Source organism: Macaca thibetana, chromosome 1 (assembly GCF_024542745.1).
Source record: "Macaca thibetana thibetana isolate TM-01 chromosome 1, ASM2454274v1, whole genome shotgun sequence".
NCBI classification, from domain to species: Eukaryota; Metazoa; Chordata; class Mammalia; order Primates; family Cercopithecidae; genus Macaca; species Macaca thibetana.
The window spans coordinates 11209363-11234180 of record NC_065578.1 but is presented as its reverse complement, the minus strand read 5'-3'; the positions used below and the strand labels follow the sequence as shown (position 1 = coordinate 11234180).

Below are 24818 nucleotides of genomic sequence, written 5' to 3'. Positions count from 1 at the left end.
AGCTACTTGGGAGGCTGAGGCATGAGAATCACTTTAACTCGCGAGGTGGACGTTGCAGTGATCTAAGATTGCACCACTGCACTCTAGCCTAAGCGACAGACCCTGTCTCAAATATTAAAAAGAAAAAGAGTTCTCAAGCGACCAGCAGGAAGGATCTGGTTCAGGCTGTGATCTTCCTACCCCTGCCGATTGCTCCAGATGACCCCAAGGAGGCTGCCTTCTGAAGAGATAGCCGGGAACAGGCAGAGCACAGAGGTCAGTACATGGGAAAACAGGAGTTACTTGTTGCCACACAAAGAGCCTTTCAGGCTATAGCGCCAGGTTTCATCCAGCACAGCGTCTACAGACTTTGGGCTGTGGTTCTTGTGCATGGAACTGACTGGAAGCAAGCCAGCTGGAAGTGTTTCAGAGTTTCAAAAGAACGGTTTTTCCAGAGAAACCACTCACCCTGATGGATTACGGGCCCCATGGCAGCATTCCAGCCTGTATGGTGATGGGAAAGAAGCATTTCTCTCTGGGTTACACTGTTGATGTTTTGGACTTCTGTTATTGTTATACACGGCTAAATCTGTAAGCTGATCTCAGCTTTGTAAACTTTGTAACTTTTTTTTTTTTTTTTTTTGAGACAGAGTCTGCTCGGTCCCCCAAGCTGGAGTGCAATGGCACTATCCCGGCTCACTGCAACCTCCACCTCCTGGATTCAAGTGATTCTCATGCCGCAGGCTTCCAAGTAGCTGGGATTACAGCCATGTACCACCATGTCTGGCTAGTTTTTTTATTTTTAGTAGAGATGGGGTTTTGCCATGTTGGCCAGGCTGGTCTCAAACTCCTGACCTCAAGTGATCCGCCTGCCTTGGCCTCCCAAAGTGCTGGGATTATAGGCGTGAGCCACAGCACCTGGCCTAAATTTTGTAACTTTTTTTTTTTGAGACAGAGTATCACTTTATCACCCAGGCTGGAGTGCAGTGGAACGATCCGGCTCACTGCAACCTCTACCTCCCAGGTTCAAGCCATTCTCCCACTTCAGCCTCCCGAGTACCTGGGATTACAGGTGTACATCACCATCGCCAGCTAATTTTTGTATTTTTAGTAGAGATGGGGTTTCACTATGTTGGCCAGGCTGGTCACAAACTCCTGATCTCAAGTGATCCTCCTGCCTCGGCCTCCCAAAATGCTGGGATTACAGAAGTAAGCCACCGCGCCCAGCCTAATTTTGTAACTTTTGTTTGACAGAAAGGCTTTGAATTCTCTTCTCCCTCTGGCCAAAGAATTTCTAAAGAAACCACTGTCTCCCACAAGTTCTCTGACTCAAAATTACACGTGGAACAACAACAAAGCAAATCCAACTAAAATATGGGACAAAGGACTTGACTTCTCCAAAGAAGATACACAAACAGACCGCATGCAGTGGCTTGCGCCTATAATCCCAGTGTTTTGGGAGGCCCAGGTAGGAATAGCCTGAGGCCTGGACAACATAGCAAGACCCTGTCTCTATTAAAAATAATAAACTAATAAAGAAGTACTCCTGAACTTAAAAGTTAAAGACTATTAATTATTGTTTAAAAGATATACAAATGACCAATAAGCACATTAAAACATGCTCAACTTCACTAATCCTTAGGGAAATGCAAATAAAAACCACAATGAAATACACTTCACAGCCATTAGGACAGCTACTATAGAAAAACCAGAAAATAGCAAGTTCTGTTGAGGATGAGGGGAAATTGGAACTCTTGTGCATCACTGGTCGGAAAGTAAAACAGTATAGCGGTTCCTCGAAAAACTAAAAATAGAATTATTGGCCGGAGGTGGTAGCTCACACCTGTAATCCCAGCACTTTGGGAGGCTAAGGTGGCGGATCACTTGATCTCAGGAGTTCAAGACCAGCCTGGGCAACATAGTGAAACCCCTTCTCCACAAAAAGTACAAAAAAAACTAGCCAGGCGTGGTAGCATGCACCTGTAGTCCAGCTACCGGAGAAGCTGAGGCAAGAGAATCACTTGAGCTTAAGAGGTCGAGGCTGCAGTGGGCAGAGATGGCGCCACTGCACTCCAGCCTGAGTGACAAAGTAAGATCCTATCTCAAAAATAAAAAACCACAGAATCACCTTCTGATCCTGCAATTCCACTTCTATATACCCAAAATAATTGAAAGCAGGGACTTAAAGAGACTTTGTTTCTCCAGAGAGAAGGAAAAGTTTTTATAGCTTCATAAACTCCAGGAAAAAGCCCCAGGACAGCACAGCCCAGTTCCATCTCTAAGCCGAGAAACCTTAGAGAAAGTTCATGCCTCGTTTCCGCATTTATTCCATTTATAAAAACAGAAATTTCATACTGTGCAACCAACATGTACAAGAGGTGAAAGACGGCGCTGCCCACTCTCCCAGACTGGACATCTGGGCGCTCTGCTAACCTTGCCTCCGACTCACTGCCCAGCCCTCAGTTTCCTCATCTGTCCCTGCTGGGGCTCTGAATGACCCACGGCTCCCAGGGCTGGGTGGAGGAGCCATGTGACCCCAGGGACTTCCAGAGAGCACCTCTATCAATGGATCCCAGTTCTGGGACCAGGAACGACAGAGCTGAGTCATTCAACACGACTCACGGCTTCAGCAGAGGCCCTCGCTGAAATGACTTTTTTTTTTTTTTTTTTGAGATGGAGTCTCGCTCTGTCACCTGGAGTTCAGTGGTGTGATCTCAGCTCACTGCAAGCTCCACCTCCCGGGTTTACACCTCAGCCTCTCGAGTAGCTGGGACTATGGCACCCACCACTGCGCCTGGCTAATTTTTTGTATTTTTAGTAACGATGGGGTTTTACCGTGGTCTCGATCTCCTGACCTCGTGATCTGCCCACCTCGGCCTCCCAAAGTGCTGGGATTACAGGCGTAAGCCACCGCGCCCAGCCTGAAATGACTTTTTAAAAACCTTGGCCCAGCCTGCCTTGGGGACCCCCCTCCCCCATCTGGTGGAGGCCACTACCCAGAGCTGGGGATGTGCGGAAGGAGCCACCCTCATGGTGACGCACGCACACTGCCCAGTCCCGGTGGTCACAATGTCTTCCTTCTGCAGGTGCCAGGAGGGCAGGCTGAGAGGCCAGAGTGCCTTCTGGGCCCCAAGTGCATGAGCAGGATGGAACCAGCACACGTGGGACTTGAGCTGCAGAGCACTGAGCTTTATTTTAAAATTTCCACAGAATCGCTCACCCTCCACCCCAGGGTCCTTCCTCTCTGGAACCCAGGCAGCAGACAAGCCTGGGCCCACCCACCTGCCCAACCTAGGACAGCCGGGCCTGAGCGGGGCGGGCAGGGGCTTCCATCTCCTGGGTGCGCCTGCCAGAGGTGAGAGGCTGGAGGCGGCGGGAATGCTGTCCTCCTCCAGGAGTCAGTCCTCAAGGCTTCTGCCGTGGGACGTGGGGCCGAGGGACCTGGGGCACTGACCAGATCGGGGTGGGGGGCGGCACCTGCATTGGCAAGGCATGGATGGGGAAGAGGGAAGTTTCAGGGGGGGCCACTTGAAAGAGACAGGTCATCTCCAGTTCCAGCCACATTCCCTCCTGGATCTTGCAGTCAGGGTGGCCTTCCTGGGTGGAGCAGGGCAGGCGGCAGGGAGCGGAGGAGTTCCGGGGGATGGCTAGGGTCAGGGCCAGAGGGCTGGACCCCTGCAGAGGGACACCCCCAGGCTCTATCCTCCCCACCCCAATCCTACCCCCCAGGGGGCTCTGCAGTCGCCAGGCCTGCTCCAAGGTCTCTGTCCCTCTGGGGGGCACCCCAGGCTAGGATGTGATCTGGGCCATACCAGGCGAAAAGGGCTGGTGCCTGACAGCTTCTGGTGCTGGACCTCAGCGGAGACAGAGGACCAGAGGTCCAGGTTCTTGGGGGCTGAGCTTTTCTCAGACTTCGGAGGGAAAACGTCCCAGCCCAGCAGGCAGTGCTGTGGAAGGCAAGGGGTTAAAGGTGCCCGGCCTGGGATAGGCTCCCCGCTGTCTGGGCAGACCCCCATCAGGGAGGGACTGTGCCCCCCATTAGGAAGGAGGCCCCCACCAGGGCAGGGCCTGTGTCTACCCACAAGATTACCCCAGGTCTCTCCTTCCTTATCCTGGCAGATCCAGCCATCCCTGGGGCCCTAAGAGCTGAAATAGGAGGAGGACAGGATGGTGACAGTGACACTCACAGGGCGCTTCCTGCTGTGGGCTCTCCAAGCGCCCACATGGATTGCTTCACTGACCAGCCCCACCTCGCCACCAACATCCCTGAGGATGGCGCTGTTATGTCCATTTCATGGACCAGCAAACTGACTTTCCTCTGTATCCTTCTCCTCCTCTGACCCCAGCTGCCCTACTCTCAATTTAGGAGTCAGGCGGAGTTGCCACTGGGCTCCCATCCTGACCTGGAGACACAGGAAAGGACATTTTTCTTTTCTTTTTTTTTTTTTTTTTGAGATGGAGTCTCACTCTGTCATCCAGGCTGCAGTGCAGTGGTGAGATCTCGGCTCAGTGAAGCCTCTGCCTCCCGGGTTCAAGTGATCCTCCCACCTCAGCCTCCCAAGTAGCTGGGACTACAGGTGGAGGCTGCAGTGAGCCAAGATTGTGCCACTGCACTCCAGCCTGGGCAGTAAGAACAAAACTCGGTCTCAAAAAAAAAAAAAAAGAAGCACAGAGACCTAGGTTCAAATCCCAGCTCCTCCAGCAAGGCGCCTGCCACTCCGCTTCGGTCTCCCCACCTGCAGGGTGGGGGTACAGCAGTGCCTGCCCTCCTGGCTGCTGTGGGGGCTCCCTGAGAGAAGCCCCCTAAGGACTGTGCCTGCAGTACACAAAAGTGCAATAAACAGGGTCCGTTCATTTCATGCCAGCCTACAGGCAGACCACCCTGGAAGCCCCAGGGTAAGTGGAGCGGGGGTCCTACCTCCCTTAGGGACAGCTGTGGGTGATGGAAGAGGCCCAGCCTGTGCTCCAGAGACTTGGGTGCTCACCACTGTCGAGCCCAGCCTTGCTCTGTGACCCTCCCTGGGGACCTGGGCCAGTCTGAGCCAGCCCCGCCCTCATCACTATCCAGCCCCACGTGGCTGCTCACCCGGGGCAGGGCCAGTGTGTCGGAGGCGTCAAAGCTCTTCCGCCGGTGGATGCGGTACTGGTGCGGGGGTTCCAGGATGGACAGCGGGATGCTCACCCTGCACAGGGGTGCAGTGGGGGACCCCTGAGGAGCCTCCCGGCGGTTGGGGGCCCACGCCCAGGCCCATCTTTACTCGCTTAAAACCAGTGGTTCAGGCTCTGTCCCCACAGGTGTCCCAATACTCTGGTCACTCACCTGACCTGCGCCGGCTGCGCCAGGGTCCCAGGGCCCTGCTGGTCTCGTGGTGTCCTACACAGGCGGCAGGGGGTGCCGGGATCCACAGGCACGGGGAACAGGCGCCGGTTGACACGGTAACAGTACACGCCTGCGAGGCCCATGAGAAGCCGCAGCTCCCCCTGAGCCAGGAACCCAGGTCCCCAGGTCCCCAGGTCCCCAGGCCCGGTGCTGCCCCCAGCGGCCCCCAATCACACAGGCTGCCAATCCTCTGGGAAGCAAGTTGGCCCATTTCCTTCTAACCCCTTTCCTCCCAGAACCTGGGGCCCACGCCCTAAGGGGTGGGGAGGGACATCCTCCCGGGGCTCTCAGGAGCTGGGATGGAGTCCCACCAGCACAGAGGCGCTGCTGGGAAGGTTGGGATGGGGCCACGCAGGGCAGCCCCTAATTCGGAGGCCAGGTCTTAGCTCACCCTACCCCTACCAGGGCTTGGCCACCCTGTCCAGACTGCAAGCCTCCCTCCATGAGTCTCAACACCTCAGGGGCCTCCCCAGGCCCCAAACCTCAAATGGAACCGCTCTGTGGCAGGGGAGGCCAGGGCAGCGCGAGGCTGGACTACTCAGTGGCCTAGCCAAGGGCCCGCACTCACATTCATGGTCTTCCTCCACACCGCTGCCACTGCTGTCACGCAGGCCTAGGACCTGGGGTCTGAGAGGGCGAGGGGGATGAGCAGGCCGGGGGATAGAGCCGCTCAGCCACCCTCGCCCACCCTTGCCCACCCCTGCTCACTCAGGATGGCTACAGATACACTCCTCCTTGTTGGTTTCCCGAAACTCCTGCAGCTTCGAGAAGAAGGCCTCAGGCTGGCTGGCGATTGAAGAGCTGGTGTCCAGAGACCCTGGTGTGGGCAAAGCACCAGGCAGCTGACGGGAGAGGGGCTGGGGGCTGCTGTGTGGCCACCGGCCAAGGCTTGGAGAGACGATCAGCCCGGCACCCCAGGCCACCTGCTTCACCCCTACTGTGCCTCAAACAGGCCAGGAGGGCCCCTCCAGTCACTGGGACTGTTGGTTGGTTTCAGTGTCTGTCTACCCTGATGCATAGCCAACCATCCATGGGAAAAATATCGACAGAGACCTTTTTTTTTTTTTTGAGACGGAGTCTCGCTCTGTCGCCCAGGCTGGAGTGCAGTGGCCGGATCTCAGCTCACTGCAAGCTCTGCCTCCCGGGTTCACGCCATTCTCCTGCCTCGGCCTCCCGAGTAGCTGCGACTACAGGCGCCTGCCACCTCGCCCGGCTAGTTTTTTGTATTTTTTAGTAGAGACGGGGTTTCACCGTGTTAGCCAGGATGGTCTCGATCTCCCGACCTCGTGATCCGCCCGTCTCAGCCTCCCAAAGTGCTGGGATTACAGGCGTGAGCCACCGCGCCCGGCCAACAGAGACCTTATGACAGGGCTAGATGCTGTTTCATGTGCCAGGAACTAGATAGACAAAGCCCCCGGCCTTAATGAGTCTTACACTGTAAGGTGGCAAGAGATGAACTAGCCACCAAAAAAAATCCGTGAGACAAGACTGAATGGTGACATCTGCCAGAAAGCAAGAGAGCAGAGTCAGAGCCTAGTATGGCAGGGCAGCCATGCCAGGGAAGGCCTCTCCGAGTGACGACCCTGAGCAGAGACACGGAAGAGCCACAGAGACCTCCCAGGAAGGACATCACAGGCAGATGAAAGAGCAAGCGCAAAGGGTGGGCGCATGTGTGGTTCAGCTGAGGAACAGCCAGGAGGGGAAAGTGGCAGGAAGGGAGTAAGGGTGGAGGAGATGAGGTTAAGAAGCCCAAGGAGGGTTTGGGGACCAGGAGGGACACAATCACATAGGCCATATATTTTTACAGGACTCCTCCTCTGGCTGCTTCAAGGTGAGGGGAAGTAGAGGCATCAGTTAGGATTCAGCTAGGGACAGGCAGGGGCAGCCCCCAACTCAGCATGATTCGACTTAGGATGTTTCTTTTCTTACTTTTTTTTTTTTTTTTTGAGACGGAGTCTCGCTCTGTCACCCAGGCTGGAGTGCAGTGGCCGGATCTCAGCTCACTGCAAGCTCCGCCTCCCGGGTTCATGCCATTCTCCTGCCTCAGCCTCCCGAGTAGCTGGGACAACAGGCGCCCGCCACCTCGCCCGGCTAGTTTTTTGTATTTCTTAATAGAGACGGGGTTTCACCGTGTTAGCCAGGATGGTCTCGATCTCCCGACCTCGTGATCCGCCCGTCTCGGCCTCCCAAAGTGCTGGGATTACAGGCTTGAGCCACCGCGCCCGGCCTCTTTTCTTACTTTTTTGAGAGAGAATCTCACTGTGTTGCCCAGGCTGGAGTGTAGTGGAGCGATCTCACCTCACTGCAACCTCTGCCTCCCAGGTTCAAGAGATTCTCATGTCTCAGCCACCTACGTAGCTGGAATTATAGGCATGCGCCACCGCGCCCAGCTAATTTTTGTATTTTTAGTAGAGAAGGGGTTTCACCATCTTGGCCAGGCTGTTCTCAAACTCCTGGCCTGATCCACCTGCCTTGGCCTCCCAAAGTGCTCGGATTACAGGCGTGAGCCACTGCCACACCTGGCCAGAATTTTTCAAGTTATGATTTATCAACTTTACAATGGCACAAAAGTGATCACATTCAGAACATCAGTAAGTTACATGAGACATTCAACACTTCATTATAAAAAAGGCTTGTGTTAGATCATTTTGCCCAACTGTAGGCTAATGTCAGTGTTCTGCGCACATTTAAGGTAGGCTCAGCTAAGCTAGAATGTTTGGTAGGTTAGGTGTATTAAATGCCTTTTTGTTTTGGTTTGGTTATTTATTTATTTTTTTTGCTGCCCAGGCTGAAGTGTGGTAGCGTGATCTCGGCTCACTGCAACCTCCGCCTCCGGGGTTGCAGCGATTCTCCTGCCTCAGCCTCCCGAGCAGCTGGGATTACAGGCGGGTGCTACCACACTCAATTAATTTTTGTACTTTCAGTGGAGATGGGATTTCAGTATGCTGGCCAGGGTGGTCTTGAACTCCTGACCTCAAGTGATCCGCCCGCCTCAGCCTCCCAAAGTGTTGGGATTACAGGTGTGAGCCACCGCGCCTGGCCTTATATGCCTTTTTGACTAAACAGTATTTTCAACTTACGTTGGGTGTATCAGGATGTAGCTATATGGTAAATCCAGCAGCATCTATAATCGGATTCTAAAAGTATGTTGAAGGCAGGGTCAACAGGATGTGCTAATGGACTAGATGAGGATGGTGTGAAAAGGAGGGGGGAATTAGGGTCGATCCCAAGGTAATGGCCTGACCTATTTAGTATGTGGAGTTGCCATTTGTGGAGACAGGAAAGACTGCAGGAGGAGCACAGCAGATGGCGTGGAAATGAGGACCCTGATTTCGGACAGAAGGTTAAAAACTTCATGGTGATGTGGAGAAGACAGCGGGATATACAAGTCTGGAATTCGGAGGAGAGATGTGGGCTAGAGATACAAAATGGAGAAGTAGAGGAAGTGTCAAATGCCTCAGCACTTGGGAGATCATAGAGGGAAGAGGGAAGACAGAGAGGAGTCAGAAGACTGAATCCCAGGCCTAGGGGTGTAGTGCTCAGAACAAGGACCTTTCCTTCCCCGGGAGCCTGGGAAGGAGCACCAACAGAGATGGGGTAGAGCCAGGAAGCATGGGGCTAGAAGTCTAGGGGAGAAAGTGCTTTAGGGAGGGAGTGACCACCGTGTCCCCTGCTGCTCAAAGGTAAGGAAGGTGTGGATGAGGGCTCAGCTGGGGAGTTGGCACCACGGAGGCCACTGATGACCCAACGGAGGGCCACGTTGATGAAATGCTGGGAGCTGAAGCCTGATTTAAGAAACAGTAGTGGAGGCTGGACACAGTGGCTCATGTCTGTAATCCCAGCACTTTGGAAGGCCAAGGCAGACAGATCACTTGACATCGGGAGTTCCAGACCAGACTGGCCAAGATGGCGAAACCCTGTCTCTGGCTAAAAATACAAAAATTAGCTGAGCGTAGTGGCACGTGCCTGTAGTCCCAGCTACTTAGGTGGCTGAGACATGAGAATCACTTGAACCTAGGAGGCAGAGGTTGCAGTGGGCCGAGATCACTCCACTGCACTCCAGCCTGGGTGAAAAAGTGAGACTCCATCTCAAAAAAAAATAGTAGTGGAGAGAATTAAAGGCAATGAGGCTAGACAGCCCTTTTGAAGAGGAAGTTTTGTTATCGAGACAATAGGCAGTCACTGGAAGCAAATGTGGGCTAAAGGTAGAAATGTGGCATCGGGATGAGAAATAACAGGTGCGGCTTTACCCCGACTGGATGTGAGCCGCTGGTAAGATTCTGTCTCACCTGGCCTCAGCCTTCCCATCTGTGAATGGGCACCATGGTGGCGCCTACCTAATAAGCTTATTGTGAAGGGCAAAGGAGTCAGCGGGAGGAACAGGGAGCAGAGCTTGGAGCAGTGCCTGGTGCAGGGAGCATGAGATACAACCAGCTCCCAGAATGCTTCCTGCATGTTCATGTTCATGTTCATGTTGAGGGGCAGGATGAGGATGCAGGACAGAGAGAGAGAGGATCACAGGAAGCAAACCCTGGAGGAGCCAGAAGCAGAGGGGCGGAGCACGCTGCAGCAGGGCCAGGGCCCAGGTGGCAGCGTGGACGGTCACCTTGGGCAAGGCAGGGAAGCAGAGCGCATGGACCAAGAGCAGGCATTGGGACAGATGCCTCCATTTTCCCAGAACCAGGAAGGAGGGCAGTGAGCTGAGAGTTCAGGAAGTACTCAAGTGCAGGGCCTGTGTCCCCGCCACCACTTGCTCCCAGCAACTCCACAATGCACCTGTCTTTGTTTTTTGAGACAGAATCTCACTTTGTCACCCAGGCTGGAGTGCAGTGGCTTGATCTCTGCTCACTGCAACCTCCACTTCCTGGATTCAAACAATTCTCCTGCCTCAGCCTCCTGAGTAGCTGGGATTACAGATGCCCACCACCACACCCAGCTAGTTTTTGTATTTTTAGTAGAGACAGGGTTTCACCATGATGGCCAGGCTGGTCTCAAACTCCTGACCTCAAGTGATACGCCCACCTCGGCCTCCCAAATTGCTGGGATTACAAGTGTGAGCCACCATGCCTGGCCGTGGCCTCCTTTCTGGTCCTGCCACGCCTGTGGTCACCCCATTATGCGTGTAATCCCAGCACTTTGGGAGGCCGAGGTGGACGGATCACCTGAGGTCAAGAGTTCAAGACCAGCCTGGCCAACATGGTGAAACCCCGTCTCTACTAAAAACACAAAAATTAGCCGAGCATGGTAGTAGATGCCTGTAATCCCAGCTACCTGGGAGGCTGAGGAAGGAGAATCGCTTAAACCAAGGAAGCGCAGGTTGCAGTGAGCAGAAATCACACCACTGGACTTGACTCTGGGCAACAGAGCAAGACTCCATCTCAAAAAAAAAAAAGAGGAGGCCACAAGGCTAGAAGAAAGAAAGACAGGAGGTCACATCATCATGGGGCCAGTAGAGGCCAGATCATGCCTCGTAAGTCTAGAATGGGATTTTGGATTTTACAGTAAGTGCTGGGAAAAGTCCATGGGGAGTTTTGAGCAGGGGAGTGACATGATCTGATTTCCATGTTTAAAAATATCCTTTGGCTGCTATGTCAAAAATGACAGTGCACAACCACGTCCCTGGCAGCATTATTCCCAACAGTCAAGAGATGGAAACCACCCAAGTGTCCATCCATGAATGAATGGATAAACAACATGTGGTATCTACACACAACGGAATGTCACTCAGCCCTAAAAAGGAAGGGAATTCCAGCCAGGCACAGCAGCTCACACCTGTAATCCCCGCACTTTGGGAGGCCAAGGCAGGAGAATCACTTGACTGCAGCAGTTCGAGACCAGCCTGGCCAACATAGTGAAACCCCATCTCTACTGAAAATACAAAAATTAGCTGGGTGTGGTGGCGCACACCTGTAATCCCTGCTACTCGGGAGGCTGAGGCACAAGAACCATTCCAACCCAGGAGGTGAAGGTTGCAGTGAGCCGAGATCACACCACTGCACTCTAGCCTGGGCGATACAGTGCGACTCTGTCTCAAAACAAAACAAAAAAATAAATAAATAAAAGAAAGGGAATTCTGACACACACTACAACATGAATAAATCTTGAGGCCATTATGTTAAATAAAAAAAGCCAGTACAAAAGAACAAATGCTGTATGATTTCACTTATATAAGGTTCCTAGAGGAGTCAAATTCATACGGACAGAAAGTAGAATGGTGACTGTCCAGGGCTGGAGGGAGGGGGAATAGGAGTAATTATTTAATGGGGAGAGAGGTTTTTGGGAAGATGAAAAATTGTGGAGACGGATGGTAGTAATGATAGCTCAACAGTGTGGACATACTTGATGCCACTTAACAGTCCACTTAAAAAATGCTACAGGTGGCTGGGCGTGGTGGCTCACACCTGTAATTCCAGCACTTGGGAGGCTGAGGTGGGTGGATCGCCTGAGGTCAGTTCGAGACCAACCTGGCCAACATGGTGAAACCCTGTCTCTATTAAAAATACAAAAATTAGGCAGCACCCGGTGGCTCACGCCTGTAATCCCAGCACTTTGGGAGGCTGAGGCAGGCAGGTCACAAGGTCAGGAGATCGAGACCATACTGGCTAACACAGTGAAACCCCATCTCTACTAAAAATACAAAACATTAGCCAGACGTGGTGGCGGACGCCTGTAATCCCAGCTACTCGGGAGGCTGAGGCAGGAGAATGGCGTAAACCCAGAAGGCGGAGCTTGCAGTGAGCCGAGATCTGGCCACTGCACTCCAGCCTGGGTGACAGAGCAAGACTCTGTCTCAAACCAAAAAAAAAAAAAAAATTAGCCAGGCGTGGTGGCAGGTGCCTGTAATCCCAGCTACTCGGAGGCTGAGGCAGGAGAATCGCCTGAACCCAGGAGGCGGAGGTTGCAGTGAGCAGAGACCACGCCATTGCACTCTAGCCTGGGCAACAAGAGTCAGACCTCATCTCAAAAAAAAAAAAAAAAATGCTAGGCCGGGCGCAGTGGCTCACGCCTGTAATCCCAGCACTTTGGGAGGCCGAGGCGGATGGATCACCTGAGGTCGGGAGCTCGAGACCAGCCTGACCAACATGGAGAAACCCCGTCTCTGGGCCTGGTGGCACATGCCTATAATCCCAGCTACTAGGGAGGCTGAGGCAGGAGAATCGCTTGAACCTGGGAGGCGGAGGTTGTGGTGAGCTGAGATCGTGCCACTGCGCTCCAGCCTGGGCAACAAGAGTGAAACTCCGCCTCAAAAAAAAAAAATGCTACAGTGGTAAATTTTATGTTATGTATTTACACAAACACACAAACACACACACACGCACAAGCGCAAAGGACAATGGGATATAGGCCAGGAGGAAACCAGCCAGAAGGCAGCTGAAGTTGCTGTTGGGGAGAGCTGGACAGTAGCGTGAAAAGAGCTGGCATTGGTATGGAGTTGTGCAGGGGCCTGGCAAATAACCAATGTTCAAACATAGGGCAGCTGAGACTCATTCATTCATTCAACAGATGCACCGTCTCTGTGCCGGAGGTTGAGAGAGCAGGCATGGCTCAGAAGGTGCTCAGAGGCTGGTGTGAAGGTAGTGAGTTATCGCGATTGATTACTCACAGTCAGTGACAGACCAAACTCTTTGTTCTACTCTTTCCCCCTTCTTCTCACTACTGCTTGTCTCATTTTTTTTGTTTGTTTGTTTTTTGGAGACGGAGTCTTGCTCTGTCACCCTAGCTGGAGTGCAATGGCGCGATCTCGGCTCGCTGCAACCTCCGCATCCCGGGTTTAAGCGATTCTCTTGCCTCAGCCTCCCAAGTAGCTGGGATTACAGGCCCAGACCACCACGCCCAGTTAATTATTGTATTTTTAGTAGATACGGGGTTTGACCATGTTGGTCAAGCTGGTCTCGAACTCCTGACCTCGTGATCCACCTGCCTCAGCCTCCCAAAGTGCTGGGATTACCGGGTGCCCTGTGGTGCCAGAGAACCCCATTTGACACTCTTTAACTGTACTGCCTCAGGCAAGTTATTTAACTTCTCTGTGCCTGGCCTGTCTTCTCTTAAAAAGCAAAAAAAAAAAAAAAAAAAAAAAAAAAGGCCAGGCATGGTGGTTCATGCCTGTAATCCCAGCACTTTGGAAGGCTGAAGTGGGCAGATCACCTGAGGTCAGAAGTTCAAGGGCAGCCTGGCCAACATGGTAAAACCCCATCTCTATTACAGATACAAAAATGAGCTGGGCGTGGTGGCGCATACCTGTAATCCCAGCTACTTGGGAGGCTGAGGCAGGAGAATCGCTTGAACCTGGGAGGCAGAGGTTGCAGTAAGCCAAGACCACACCATTGCACTCCAGCCTGGGCAACGAGAGTAAAACTCTGTCTCAAAATAAATAAATAAATAAATAAATAGGCCAGCCCAGTGGCTCATGCCTGTAATCCTAGCACTTTGGGAGGCTGAGGTGGGCAGATCATGAGGTCAGGAGGCCGAGGCGGGCAGATCACGAGGTCAGGAAATGAGACAATCCTGGCTAACACGGTCAAACCCCGTCTCTACTAAAAAAAAAAATACAAAAAAATTAGCTGGGCATGGTGGCGGGCGCCTGTAGTCCCAGCTACTTAGGAGGTTGGGGCAGGAGAATGGCATGAATCCGGGAGGCAGAGCTTGCAGTGAGCCGAGATCACGCCATTGCACTCCAGCCTGAGCGACAGAGCAAGACTCTATCTCAAAAATAAATAAATAAATAAATAAACAAAACAAAACAAAAAAAAAGGTGGCTGTGGGGGGCGGTGGCTCACTCCTGTAATCCCAGCACTTTGGGAGTCCAACGTAGGTGGATATCTTGAGCTCTGTAGTTTGAGACCAGCCTGGCCAAGATGGGGAAACACCATCTCTACTAAAAACACAAAAAATTAGCCAGGCGTGGTGGTGCTCGCCTATAATCCCAGCTACTCGGGAGGCCGAGGGACGAGAATCACTTGAACCTGGGAGGTGGAGGTTGCTGTGAGCCAACATCGCACTACTGCACTCCAGCCTGGGTAACAGAGTAAGACTCCGTCTCAAAAAAAAAAAAAAAAAAAAAAATTGGGTGCTCCCCAAGGAGGATGGCACGGTCATCAGAGAAACAAGCAACAGCACCGGGTGGAGGCTGAGATAGGAGCATGGAGGAGCCCAGGCCTCCACCTCCCACTCCCAGGCCAAGTGTGTGCCGGGCAGCAACAGGCCTTACCTGCAATCCAGTCATAGCCCAGGTATGGCCTGAGGCGCCAGCTCCTCTCAGGAACTGCAGACTCCTCAGAGAAGGTCACCCTGGGCTGAGGAGGGAAGCACAGAGGGGCAAGGACTAAGCCAGGAGGCCTGGCCCAGAGGAAGCCACACCTCGAGGGACAGAGAGACTGTGTCTCAACTTACACCCTGACTTGGAGCCCAGGGCTCAGCCAAGGTCACAAGAGCAAGAAGGGAAATGTTTGACCCCACTTTATGTGTGGCTGTGAACAAAGCCTGGCCTCTTCTCAAAGTGCTGAGAAACTCACAGCTACCGCTTAGCGAGCATTTAGGCTGAGCCAGACCCAACTCACAGTATCTCCCAGGAGCCTCTTGTTCTGCAAGGGAGGCTGCCCACAAGCACATGTGTCAGATAGGGAAACTGAGGCCCAAGGAAGCTCCTCCCATCAGCAGATGTCCCGCTCTCCCACATTACCTTGGACAGCTTGCTCTGTTGAGCCAGGATGGACCTCGGGGGCTGTGCCTCCTGGGGTCCTGGATCACCTAGCCCCGCTGAGGGCTCTGGGTCCCTGAGGCTTGAGGTGCCCAGGGAGGGTGCTGAGTGGGGTCTCGGTCGGCCCAGGGACTCCTGGTGCTGGCATTTGGCAGGTGGGAGAGAGGCCACCCCCGATCTGGCCACATCACGGGGGTCCCCTCGGCAGGCATCTGGTGAGCTCCACACAGGACACCGGCCCCGTGGGCAGGAGGTGCTCAAGGAAGTTGAGGACGTCTCTGGGGTCAATGGAGTCTCTGAATTGTAGCTGCTGGATTCCAGGCTTGACTGGAGAGAGGGGCGGGGTCACCCAGGGAGTGGCTGTCAGAACATACCCACGGGTCCTACGCCAGGTACCAAGGCCTGTGTCCTCATCCTGCTCTGGCCTCAGCAGTGACCAAGGCCAGTCTCTTCCCTCCCCAGCCCTCAATATCCCATCATCAGTAAAATGGGGGTGTTGAACAAGATGAGCCCAGAAGCCTGGATGCTGGCCTGAGGTCAGGTAGCCACTTCCTCTGGGGTTCCCAAGGCAGGCACGTACCTCTAAGGCTGCCCTGGTCACTGACCGCCGCACAGCATCCTGCCCCACCCACAGCTGCCTCAGGAGCTCCAGGTTGAGCAGCCGCAGCTGCGCCAGGTCCTCAGCCTCCACCATCCTGGGCCTCCTGCAGCAGGTGTCACTTGCCCCTGGGCCACAGGATGTCCTCAGGGCTGGGTTCCTGCCCCAGCTCTTCTACTTGAAGTCAAGAGAGCAGGACACAGGGCTCAGTAGGGTGCCCTGTGGTGCCAGAGACCCCCATTTGACACTTTTTAACTGTACTGCCTCAGGTGAGTTATTTAACTTCTCTGTGCCTCAGTTTCCTCATCTGCTGGAAGACAACAGTACCTACCTCATACGATTGTTGTTAGAATTAAAGAAAGCATGTTAAGCCTGGGCAACATTTGTAGACACATTTTTTTCTACAAAAAAAAAAATTTTTTTTTGGCCGGGCGCGGTGGCTCAAGCCTGTAATCCCAGCACTTTGGGAGGCCGAGACGGGCGGATCACGAGGTCAGGAGATCGAGACCATCCTGGCTAACACGGTGAAACCCCGTCTCTACTAAAAAATACAAAAAAAAAACTAGCCGGGCGAGGTGGCGGGCGCCTGTAGTCCCAGCTACTCGGGAGGCTGAGGCAGGAGAATGGTCTAAACCCGGGAGGCGGAGCTTGCAGTGAGCTGAGATCCGGCCACTGCACCCCAGCCTGGGCGACAGAGCAAGACTCTGTCTCAAAAAAAAAAAAAAAAAAAAATTTTTTTTTTAATTAGCTAGCCGTGGTGGCACTCGTCTGTGGCCCCAGCTACTCGAGGATCGCTTTAGCCCAGAAGGCCCAGGCTGCAGTGAGCCATGGTCACATCACTGTAAAAAAAAAAAAAAAAAAAAAAAAAAAAAAAAAAAAAACAGGCCAAGTGGCTCACGTCTGTAATCCCAGCACTTTGGGAGGCTGAGGCAGAAGATCACTTGAGGTCAGGAGTTTGAGGCAAGCCTAGCCAACATGGCGAGAGGCCCTGTTGCTACTAAAAATACAAAAATTAGCCGGGCGTGGTGACGCGCGCCTGTAATCCCAGCTACTCGGGAGGCTGAGGCAGGAGAATCACCTGAACCTGGGAGGCGGAGGTTGTGGAGAGCCGAGATCGCGCCATTGCACTCCAGCCTGTGTGATGGGGTGAGACTCCATCTCAAAAACAACAACAACAACAACAACAACAAAACAATTAGCTAGGCATGGTGGTGGGTGCCTGTAATCCCAGCTACTCAGGAGGCTGCTGAGGCAGGAGAATCGCTTGAACCTGGGAGGCAGAGGTTGCAGTGAGCAGAGATCACACTATTGCACTCCAGCCTGGGTGAAAGCAAGACTGACACACACACAAAATACAAAAAACAAAGTACTTAGCACAATGCTTACTTAATACAGTGCTTACAGTGGTACACAGTAAGCATTCAATAAACGTCTATTATTACCAAAATGGCTGGGGCAAGGTCATGCTTCCTTTTTTTCCAGGCTCACTGCAGCCTCCACCTCCTAAGCAGTGGTTTGGACAACCGTGCTCTATAACTGGTGAACCCAATACAAACCAGGCTTCAAAAGGGATTCTTCCTCCTTTCCTGCCCTCCCTTCCTCCTTCAATTTCTTTTTACAAATGAAGAAACCAAAGCTCAGAGAAGTTAAGCAATTTGCCTCAAGTCACACAGCTAGCAAGAGGCAAGATCTGAACCAAATTTGACTCCAGGGTAGATGAGTTCAGGTTTCTTGGAAAGCCTTTCCCTGGAAGTGTGGGGGAGCCTGGGAAAACTCCGCCTCCTCCTCCCAGCCCTTGCCCCCCACCTCCAAGTATCCTCAGGATCACCGGGTGCAAGGTCTGGAGCAGAAAGAAGCCTACTACCCAGGGACCCTCCCACACGTATATGACCCCACAGGGCTGGGGGGCACGGAGATGCAGTCAAGGGGGGCCAACTGCTTGATTCGTAGGACAAAGATCCCGGCCCCCACCCCTAACTGACCAAGTAGCTCTGGGCCACACCCCTGTATCAGAGGGTCGCCGCTTTCGCACGGGGTCAAAGGGCACAGCTGGCCTTGCCTTCCCCTGGCCCCGGTCGCGCTTTGGAAAGGAAACGCTGAGCAGAGGCACCGGGAAAGCGACGCTCCAGAAACACCAGGGCCGCAGAAGTAACAGAGGCCCAGCGGGCGGACGCCGAGGCGGGACCCCGGCAGGGGCAGACGCAGCCTCCCCTTCTTTTCCACTGCAGCCCCCGAGCCCCTCGCGGGAATGCACGTGGGACCTGCTGCAGAGCCCTTCCGCTCCACCTCAGTGCCGCCTCCCCTCACTCACCGGGCAGAATCCTCCAATTCGCGCCGCAGCAGCCGCCTCCGCCGCCTGAACCGCCCCGGGTCGCCGGCTGGGGGGCTGGGCCTCCGCCGGCCGTCCTGATTGGTCAGGTGAGGGGCAGGGCCGCGACGCCTGGCCAGCGTTACTCCGCGATCCGAAGCTGCAGTTTCAACATGGGGGGCGGGACCAAGAGCGGAACTACACCGGTTGGTCAATTTTCGAGGCCGGTCCGGAGGTCGATTCCTGGAAGGGGGCGGGCCCCGGAAGGGCGGGCTCCGATTGGTCAGCTGCGGGACTGGGATACGCGTTCAGGAGCGGCAGTTTCCGTCAGGCTCGGTGGCCTAGGCTCGGCGCAGGCGGCAGTCTGGAGCTGCGGGGTAGGTTTGGCAGGCGGCGGGCGACTCATTGCATTGTACTTATCGTTTCATACTTTTTTTTTTTCTTTTGGAGACGGAGTCTCGCTCTGTTGCCCAGGCTGGAGTGCAGTGGCGCGATCTCCGCTCACCACGATCTCTGCCTCCCGGGTTCAAGCGATTCTCCTACCTCAGCCTCCCGAGTAGGTGGGACTACAGGCTTTTTTTTTTTTTCCAAGTAGAGACGGGTTCACTATGTTGGCCAGGCTGGTCTCGAACTCATGACCTCGTGATCCGCCCGCCTCAGCCTCCCAAAGTGCTGAGATTACAGGCATGAGCCACCGCGGCCGGCCTGCTTCATACTTTCATTCAGGTTTTTAGAGAGTGCCTGCTTTGTGCCGGAAGATAAGGACTATACAGTAAACAAGAAAATGTAGTATTGGGGCCGGGTGCGGTTGCTCACGCCTGTAAACCTAAAAATACAAAAATTAACCAGGCAAGACCGGGCGCGGTGGTTCACGCCTGTAATCCCAGCACTTTGGGAGGCCGAGGCCGGCGGATCATGAGGTCAGGAGATCGAGACCATCCTGGCTAACACAGTGAAACCCGGTCTCTACTAAAAATACAAAAAATTAGCCGGGCATGGTGATGGGCGCCTGTAGTCCCAGCTACTGGGGAGGCTGAGGCAGGAGAATGGCGTGAACCCGGGAGGCGGAGGTTGCAGTGAGCCAAGACTGCGCCACTGCCCTGCAGCCTGGGCGACAGAGCGAGACTCTGAATAAAAAAAAAAAAAAAAAAAAAAAATTAGCCGGGCAAGGTGGCCAGCAGAGGCTGAGGCACAATAATCGCTTAAACCCAGCTACTAGGGAGGTGGAGGTTGCAGTAAACTGAGATCACGCCACTGCACTCCAGCCTGGATGACAGAGCAAGACTCCATCTCAAAAAAGAAAAAAAAAAAAAAAAGATATCCAGCCTGGGCAACATGGCAAAACCCCGTCTCTACAAAAAATGAACCAGGCACTTGCCTGTAGTCCCAGCTACTCGGGAGGCTGAGATGGGAGGATCACCTGAGCCAAAAAGGCTGAGGCCACAGTGAGCTGAGACTGCACCACTGCACTCCAGCCTGACTGACAAAGAGGGAGACCCTGTCTCAATAAATAAATAAATGAAAAAAAGAAAGTATAGTATTGGTGTCCAGATAGACGAATAGATCAATGCAGCAGAATAAAGAGTTCCGATATGTGGGCAATTAATTTTTGACAAAAATGAAAGCACAATTCAGTGGAGAAAGGATAATGCCTTTGGCCCAGGGCGGTGGCTCACGCCTGTAATCTCAGCGCTTTGGGAGGCTGAGGTGGGTGGATCCCTTGAGGTAAGGAGTTACAGACCAGCGACACCCAGCGCCCCCCCCCCCCCCCGCCGCAAAAAATGTATTTTATCAATAATGTGTGTGGAAACTTGGAAAAACAAGAAAAGATGGTGTCTTCAACAAATGTTGCAGGTATAATTGGATATCCACACACTCATCCAAACAAAACAAACAAACAAACAAAAACCCATATGCAAAAATTAACCTAGAATGAATCATAGATCTAGTTGTGAACCTAAACTATAAAACTTAGAAAAACTGGGGTCGGGCGTGGTGGCCAGCCTGGGCAACATGGCGCAACCCCGTCTCTACTAAAAATACAAAAATTGGCTGGGCACAGTGGCTCACGCCTGTAATCCCAGCACTTTGGGAGGCCAAGGCGGGGGGATCACCTGAGGTTGGGAGCTCGAGACCAGCCTGACCAACACGGAGAAACCCATCTCTAATAAAAATACAAAATTAGGCCGGGCGCGGTGGCTCACGCCTGTAATCCCAGCACTTTGGGAGGCCGAGGCGGGCGGATCACAAGGTCAGGAGATCGAGACCACGGTGAAACCCCGTCTCTACTAAAAATACAAAAAATTAGCCGGGCGCGGTGGCGGGTGCCTGTAGTCCCAGCTACTCAGGAGGCTGAGGCAGGAGAATGGCGTAAACCCAGGAGGCGGAGCTTGCAGTGAGCCGAGATCGCGCCACTGCACTCCAGCCTGGGCGACAGAGCGAGACTCCGTCTCAAAAAACAAAAAAAAAAAAAAAAAAAAAAATACAAAATTAGTCGGGCATGGTGGCACATACCTGTAATCCCAGCTACTTGGGAGGCTGAGGCAGGAGAATCGCTTCAACCCAGGAGGTGGAGGTTGTGGTGAGCCGAGATCACACCATTGCACTCCAGTAAGGGCAACGAGAGGGAAACTCCATCTGAAATTAAAACAAACAAACAAACAAAAAAACAGAATGAGAAGAAGATAGGCAGCCCCTCTACCTCCGGAAGAGCTGAGAGTGATTAACACCAGGCACTGAACTAGCAGGAACCCCTCCGACTCAAGAAGATGGCTGATCCTTGGCAGGAATGCATGGATTATGCAGTAACTCTAGCAAGATGAGCTGGAGAGGTAGTTTGTGATGCTCTAAAAAATGAAATCAGGCTGGGCACCGTGGCTCACACCTGTAATCCCAGCACTTTGGGAGACCGAGGCGGGCGGATCACGAGGTCAGGAGATCGAGACCATCCTGGCTAACACGGTGAAACCCCATCTCTACTAAAAATACAAAAAAAATTAGCCAGGCACGGTGGCTGGCGCCTGTAGTCCCAGCTACTCGGGAGACTGAGGCAGGAGAATGGTGTGAACCCAGGAGGCGGAGCTTGCAGTGAGCCGAGACTACACCACTGCACTGCAGCCTGAGCGACAGAGCAAGACTCCGTCTCAAAAAAAAAAAAAAAAAAAAAAAAAAAAAAAAGAAATGAAATGAATGTTATACCGAAAGGTTCTCCAGTTGATTTGGTAACTGCTGCGGACCAAAAAGTTGAAGAAATGCTTATCTCTTCCATAAAAGAAAAGTACCCATCTCAGTTTCATTGGTGAGGAATCTGTGGCAGCGGGGAGAAAAGTGCCTTAACTAACAACCCCACATGGATCATTGACCCTATTGATGGAACAACTAACTTTGTACATAGATTTCCTTTTGTAGCTGTTTCAATCGGCTTTGCTGTAAATAAAAAGATATAATTTGGAGTTGTATACAGTTATGCGGGAGATAAGATGTGCCTTTTGTAATGGTCAAAAACTACAGGTTTCACAACAAGAAGATATTACCAAACCACTCTTGGTGACTGAATTGGGCTCTTCCAGAACACCAGAGACTGTAAGAATTGTTCTTTCTAACATGGAAAAGTTTTTTTGCATTCCTGTTCATGGGATCCGGAGTATTGGAACGGCAGCTGTTTGCCTTGTGGCAATTGGAGGAGCAGATGCATATTATGCAATGGGAATTCACTGCTGGGCTCTTGCAGGAGTTAGCATTATTGTTACTGAAGCTGATGGCATGCTAATGGATGTTACAGGTGGATCATTTGATTTGATGTCACTAAGAGTAATTGCTGCAAATAATATTAACAGAAAGGATAGCCAAAGGAATTCAGGTAGTACCTTTGCAATGAGACGATGAAGATTAATTCCAGCAGCCTCATAGTCAATTCCAGTTGCTTTTCCCCAGATTTGCTGACTCGCCGATGGATATGTGTTTTGGAAGTATGATATACTTGGTTTTAATTCTCTTTGTCCAGATTAAAAATTTGGAACTTGTTCCATTTTTAGAAAAAAAAAATGAAAAGACAAACCACAAGATTGGAGAAAATATTTGCAAATGATGTATCAAAGAATTTATATCCAGATTACATAAAGAGCTCTCAAAACTCATAAAACAGCCCAATTTTTAAAATGGGCAAAATAATTGAACAGACATTTCACCAAAGGAAAAATACAGATGACAAGCACATAAAAAGATGCCGAACATCATAAAAACTGAGGCTTGCCAGAGACTCCATACAGCATCCTTATCCACCACGAATGCCTCTAGTTCCAGCTTCCATCCCAGTCTGCCTAAGTTTTCTCCTGTTCTGGGATCCATTCACTAGGCAAATGTAAATTTTTTTTTTTTTTTTTTTTTTTTTTGAGACGGAGTCTCGCTCTGTCGCCCAGGCTGGAGTGCAGTGGCCGGATCTCGGCTCACTGCAAGCTCCGCTTCCCGGGTTCACGCCATTCTCCTGCCTCAGCCTCCCGAGTAGCTGGGACTACAGGCGCCCGCCACCTCGCCCGGCTAGTTTTTTGTATTTTTTAGTAGAGATGGGGTTTCACTTTGTTAGCCAGGATGGTCTCGATCTCCTGACCTCGTGATCCACCCGTCTCGGCCTCCCAAAGTGCTGGGATTACAGGCTTGAGCCACCACGCCCGGCGGCAAATGTAAATTAAACCCACAATGAGATACCACTACATATCGATGTATAGATCTAAAGTGATGGTGTGTAAAGTTAAAGATTCACTGTAGGCCGGGCACAATGTCTCATACCTGTAATCCTAGCACTTTGGGAGGCTGAGGCGGGTGGATCATTTGAGGTCAGGAATTCGAAACCAGCCTGGCTAACATGGTGAAACCCTGTCTCTATTAAAAATACAAAAAAATTAGCCAGGCGTGGTGGCAGGCGCCTGTAATCCCAGCTACTCGAGAGGCTGAGGCAGGAGAATGGCTTGAACCTGGGAGGTGGAGGTTGCAGTGAGCCACGATTGTACCACAGCACTCCAGCCTGGGTGACAGAGTAAGACTGTCTCAAAAAAAAAAAAAATATATATATATATATATATATATATGAACCCATGCGCATTACTGGTGGGGATATAAAACAGTATAACACTTCGCAAAATCTGTAGAAGTTAAACATAAATTTACCATATGGCCCAAGTCCAGCCTGAGATATCTACCTGCAAAAAATGAAAACATCTGCCTACACAGAGATTTGAACACTAACGTTCCTAGCAGAAATACTCACAATGTTGTCTAAAAGATCACCAAGATGGCTAAATAGTAGAAAGGAGCACTTTCTTGTTGATACTTGTTTGCAAACCAGGAAGAGACGGTCTGCAGCGTGCACCGAAGGTGCTCTCTTCCAAGAGAGAAAGGACAGGTTGGGTTTTATGCCTCACAGGGCCCGTATTCATACATATTTAGCAGGTTTGAGGGAAAAGCTGTATACATATTTATGAGAAGAGGTGAGCTCATGTGCAATGGCTAAATAGTTTGTTCACAGCTTCCGTAAGCTGGCTGAAACTAGCTTAAGTTCTGCAGTTGCTTATCAGAAAAGAATGTTTGTTGGCTGGGTGTGGTGGCTCATGCCTGTAGCTCCAGCACTCTGGGAGGCTGAGGCGGGAGGATCACTTGAGCTTGGGAATTCGAGGCCAGCCTGGGCAACACAGTGAGATCCCATCTCTTTTTTTTTTTTTTTTTTTTTTTTTTGAGACAGCATCTCCCTGTTGCCCAGGTTAGAGTGCAGTGATGCAATCTCAGCTCACTGCAGCCTCCACCTCCTGGGTTCAAGTGATCCTCCTACCTCAGCCTCTGGAGTAGCTAGGACTACCAGTGCACACCATCATGCTGGGCTCATTTTTGTATTTTTTGCAGAGACAGGGTTTTGCCAGATTGCCCAGGCTGGTCTCAAACTCATGAACTCAAGCGATCGTCTCGCCTCAGCCTCCCAAAGTGCTGGGATTACAGGCATGAGGCACCATGCCCAGCCAACATACATTCTCTATTTTAAAAATTAAATTAAATTTTAAAAAGAAAAAGAATGTTTGTGTCCAGGCATGGTGGCTCACGCCTATAATCACAGCACTTTGGGGAGCCTAGATGTGAGGATCACTTGAGATCAGGAGTTCGAAACCAGCCTGGGTAACATAGTGAGACCCCTCGTCTCTACAAAAAACAAAAAACTTATCTGGGCATGGGCGGCGCACACTTTTAATCCCAGCTATTCGGGAGGCTAAGGTGAGAGGATCACTTGAGGCTGGGAGGTCAAGGCTGCAGTGAGCCATGATAGAGCCACTGCACTCCAGCCAACAAAAATCTATCTCAAAAAAAAAAAAAATGTTTGTAAGAACCAGTCCTCTATGTGATCAGAGGCATAAGGGTTTGGTTTGTAAATCAAGACTTGGGATCATTTGCCTGATGGCTCCTGATGTTAGGGAGTTTTGCGAATATGTTGTTTTTCTTTGTAATTGAAAAAGGTTATTAATCAGTGAGTGAGATTTCTGTTGTTGTTGTTGTTGTTGTTTTGAGAGGGAGCCTCCCTCTGTTGCCCAGGCTAGAGTGCAATGGCGCGATCTCGGCTCACTGCAACCTACTCCTCCCAGGTTTAAGCAATTCTCCTGCCTCAGCCTCCCTAGCAGCTGGGATTACAGGCACACGCCACCAAGCCTGGCTAATTTTTGTATTTTTAGTAGAGATGGGGTTTCACCATGTTGGCCAGGCTAGTCTTTAATTCCTGACCTTGTGATCCGCCCACCTTGGCCTCCCAAAAGTGCTGGGATTACAGGCATCAGCCACCACGCCCAGCCCCAGAGGCAGATTTTTATCCACCTTAGTTACT

At 51.9% G+C, this 24818-nt stretch overlaps 2 protein-coding genes and 1 pseudogene across 4 annotated transcripts in view; 2 read left to right on the top strand and 1 right to left on the bottom strand.

Moving 5' to 3' along the window:
• Positions 1-24818, top strand: part of MAD2L2 (mitotic arrest deficient 2 like 2) — a 407166-nt gene that overhangs the window by 28509 nt on the left and 353839 nt on the right. The window lies entirely within an intron of this gene.
• Positions 3154-18027, bottom strand: MIIP (migration and invasion inhibitory protein). 3 transcript variants are annotated; one of them, XM_050788653.1, is made up of 11 exons: positions 17966-18014; positions 16733-16788; positions 15637-15828; positions 15039-15383; positions 14568-14652; positions 6068-6176; positions 5928-5986; positions 5300-5429; positions 5066-5162; positions 3802-3926; positions 3154-3481 (listed from the first exon to the last, which is right to left on the bottom strand). In XM_050788653.1, the coding sequence occupies exons 2-11, from the start codon at positions 16775-16777 to the stop codon at positions 3385-3387; spliced, it is 1284 nt and encodes a 427-aa protein (XP_050644610.1). In that variant the 5' UTR covers positions 16778-16788; positions 17966-18014; the 3' UTR covers positions 3154-3384. The 3 variants fall into 3 exon arrangements, with proteins under 3 accessions (XP_050644610.1, XP_050644597.1, XP_050644604.1); XM_050788640.1 differs by lacking the exon at positions 16733-16788 and having other exon boundaries at positions 3154-3456; positions 3792-3926; positions 17966-18027; XM_050788647.1 differs by lacking the exon at positions 16733-16788 and having other exon boundaries at positions 3154-3456; positions 3792-3926; positions 15637-15831; positions 17966-18022.
• On the top strand, positions 18969-21854 carry LOC126953530 (inositol monophosphatase 1-like; annotated as a pseudogene).

What these genes read in the sequence shown, in the direction of transcription:
- MIIP (XM_050788653.1), bottom strand. Translation starts at nt 16,777, where the DNA reads ATGGCGCGATCTCGGCTCTCCACAACCTCCGCCTCCCAGGTTCAG. An exon ending in CCTCCGCCTCCCAGGTTCAG is followed by an intron (nt 15,829 to 16,732) that starts GTGATTCTCCTG and finishes GACTTCAAGTAG; the next exon opens with AAGAGCTGGGGCAGGAACCC. An exon ending in AAGCTGTCAGGCACCAGCCC is followed by an intron (nt 3,482 to 3,801) that starts TTTTCGCCTGGT and finishes AACTTCCCTCTT; the next exon opens with CCCCATCCATGCCTTGCCAA.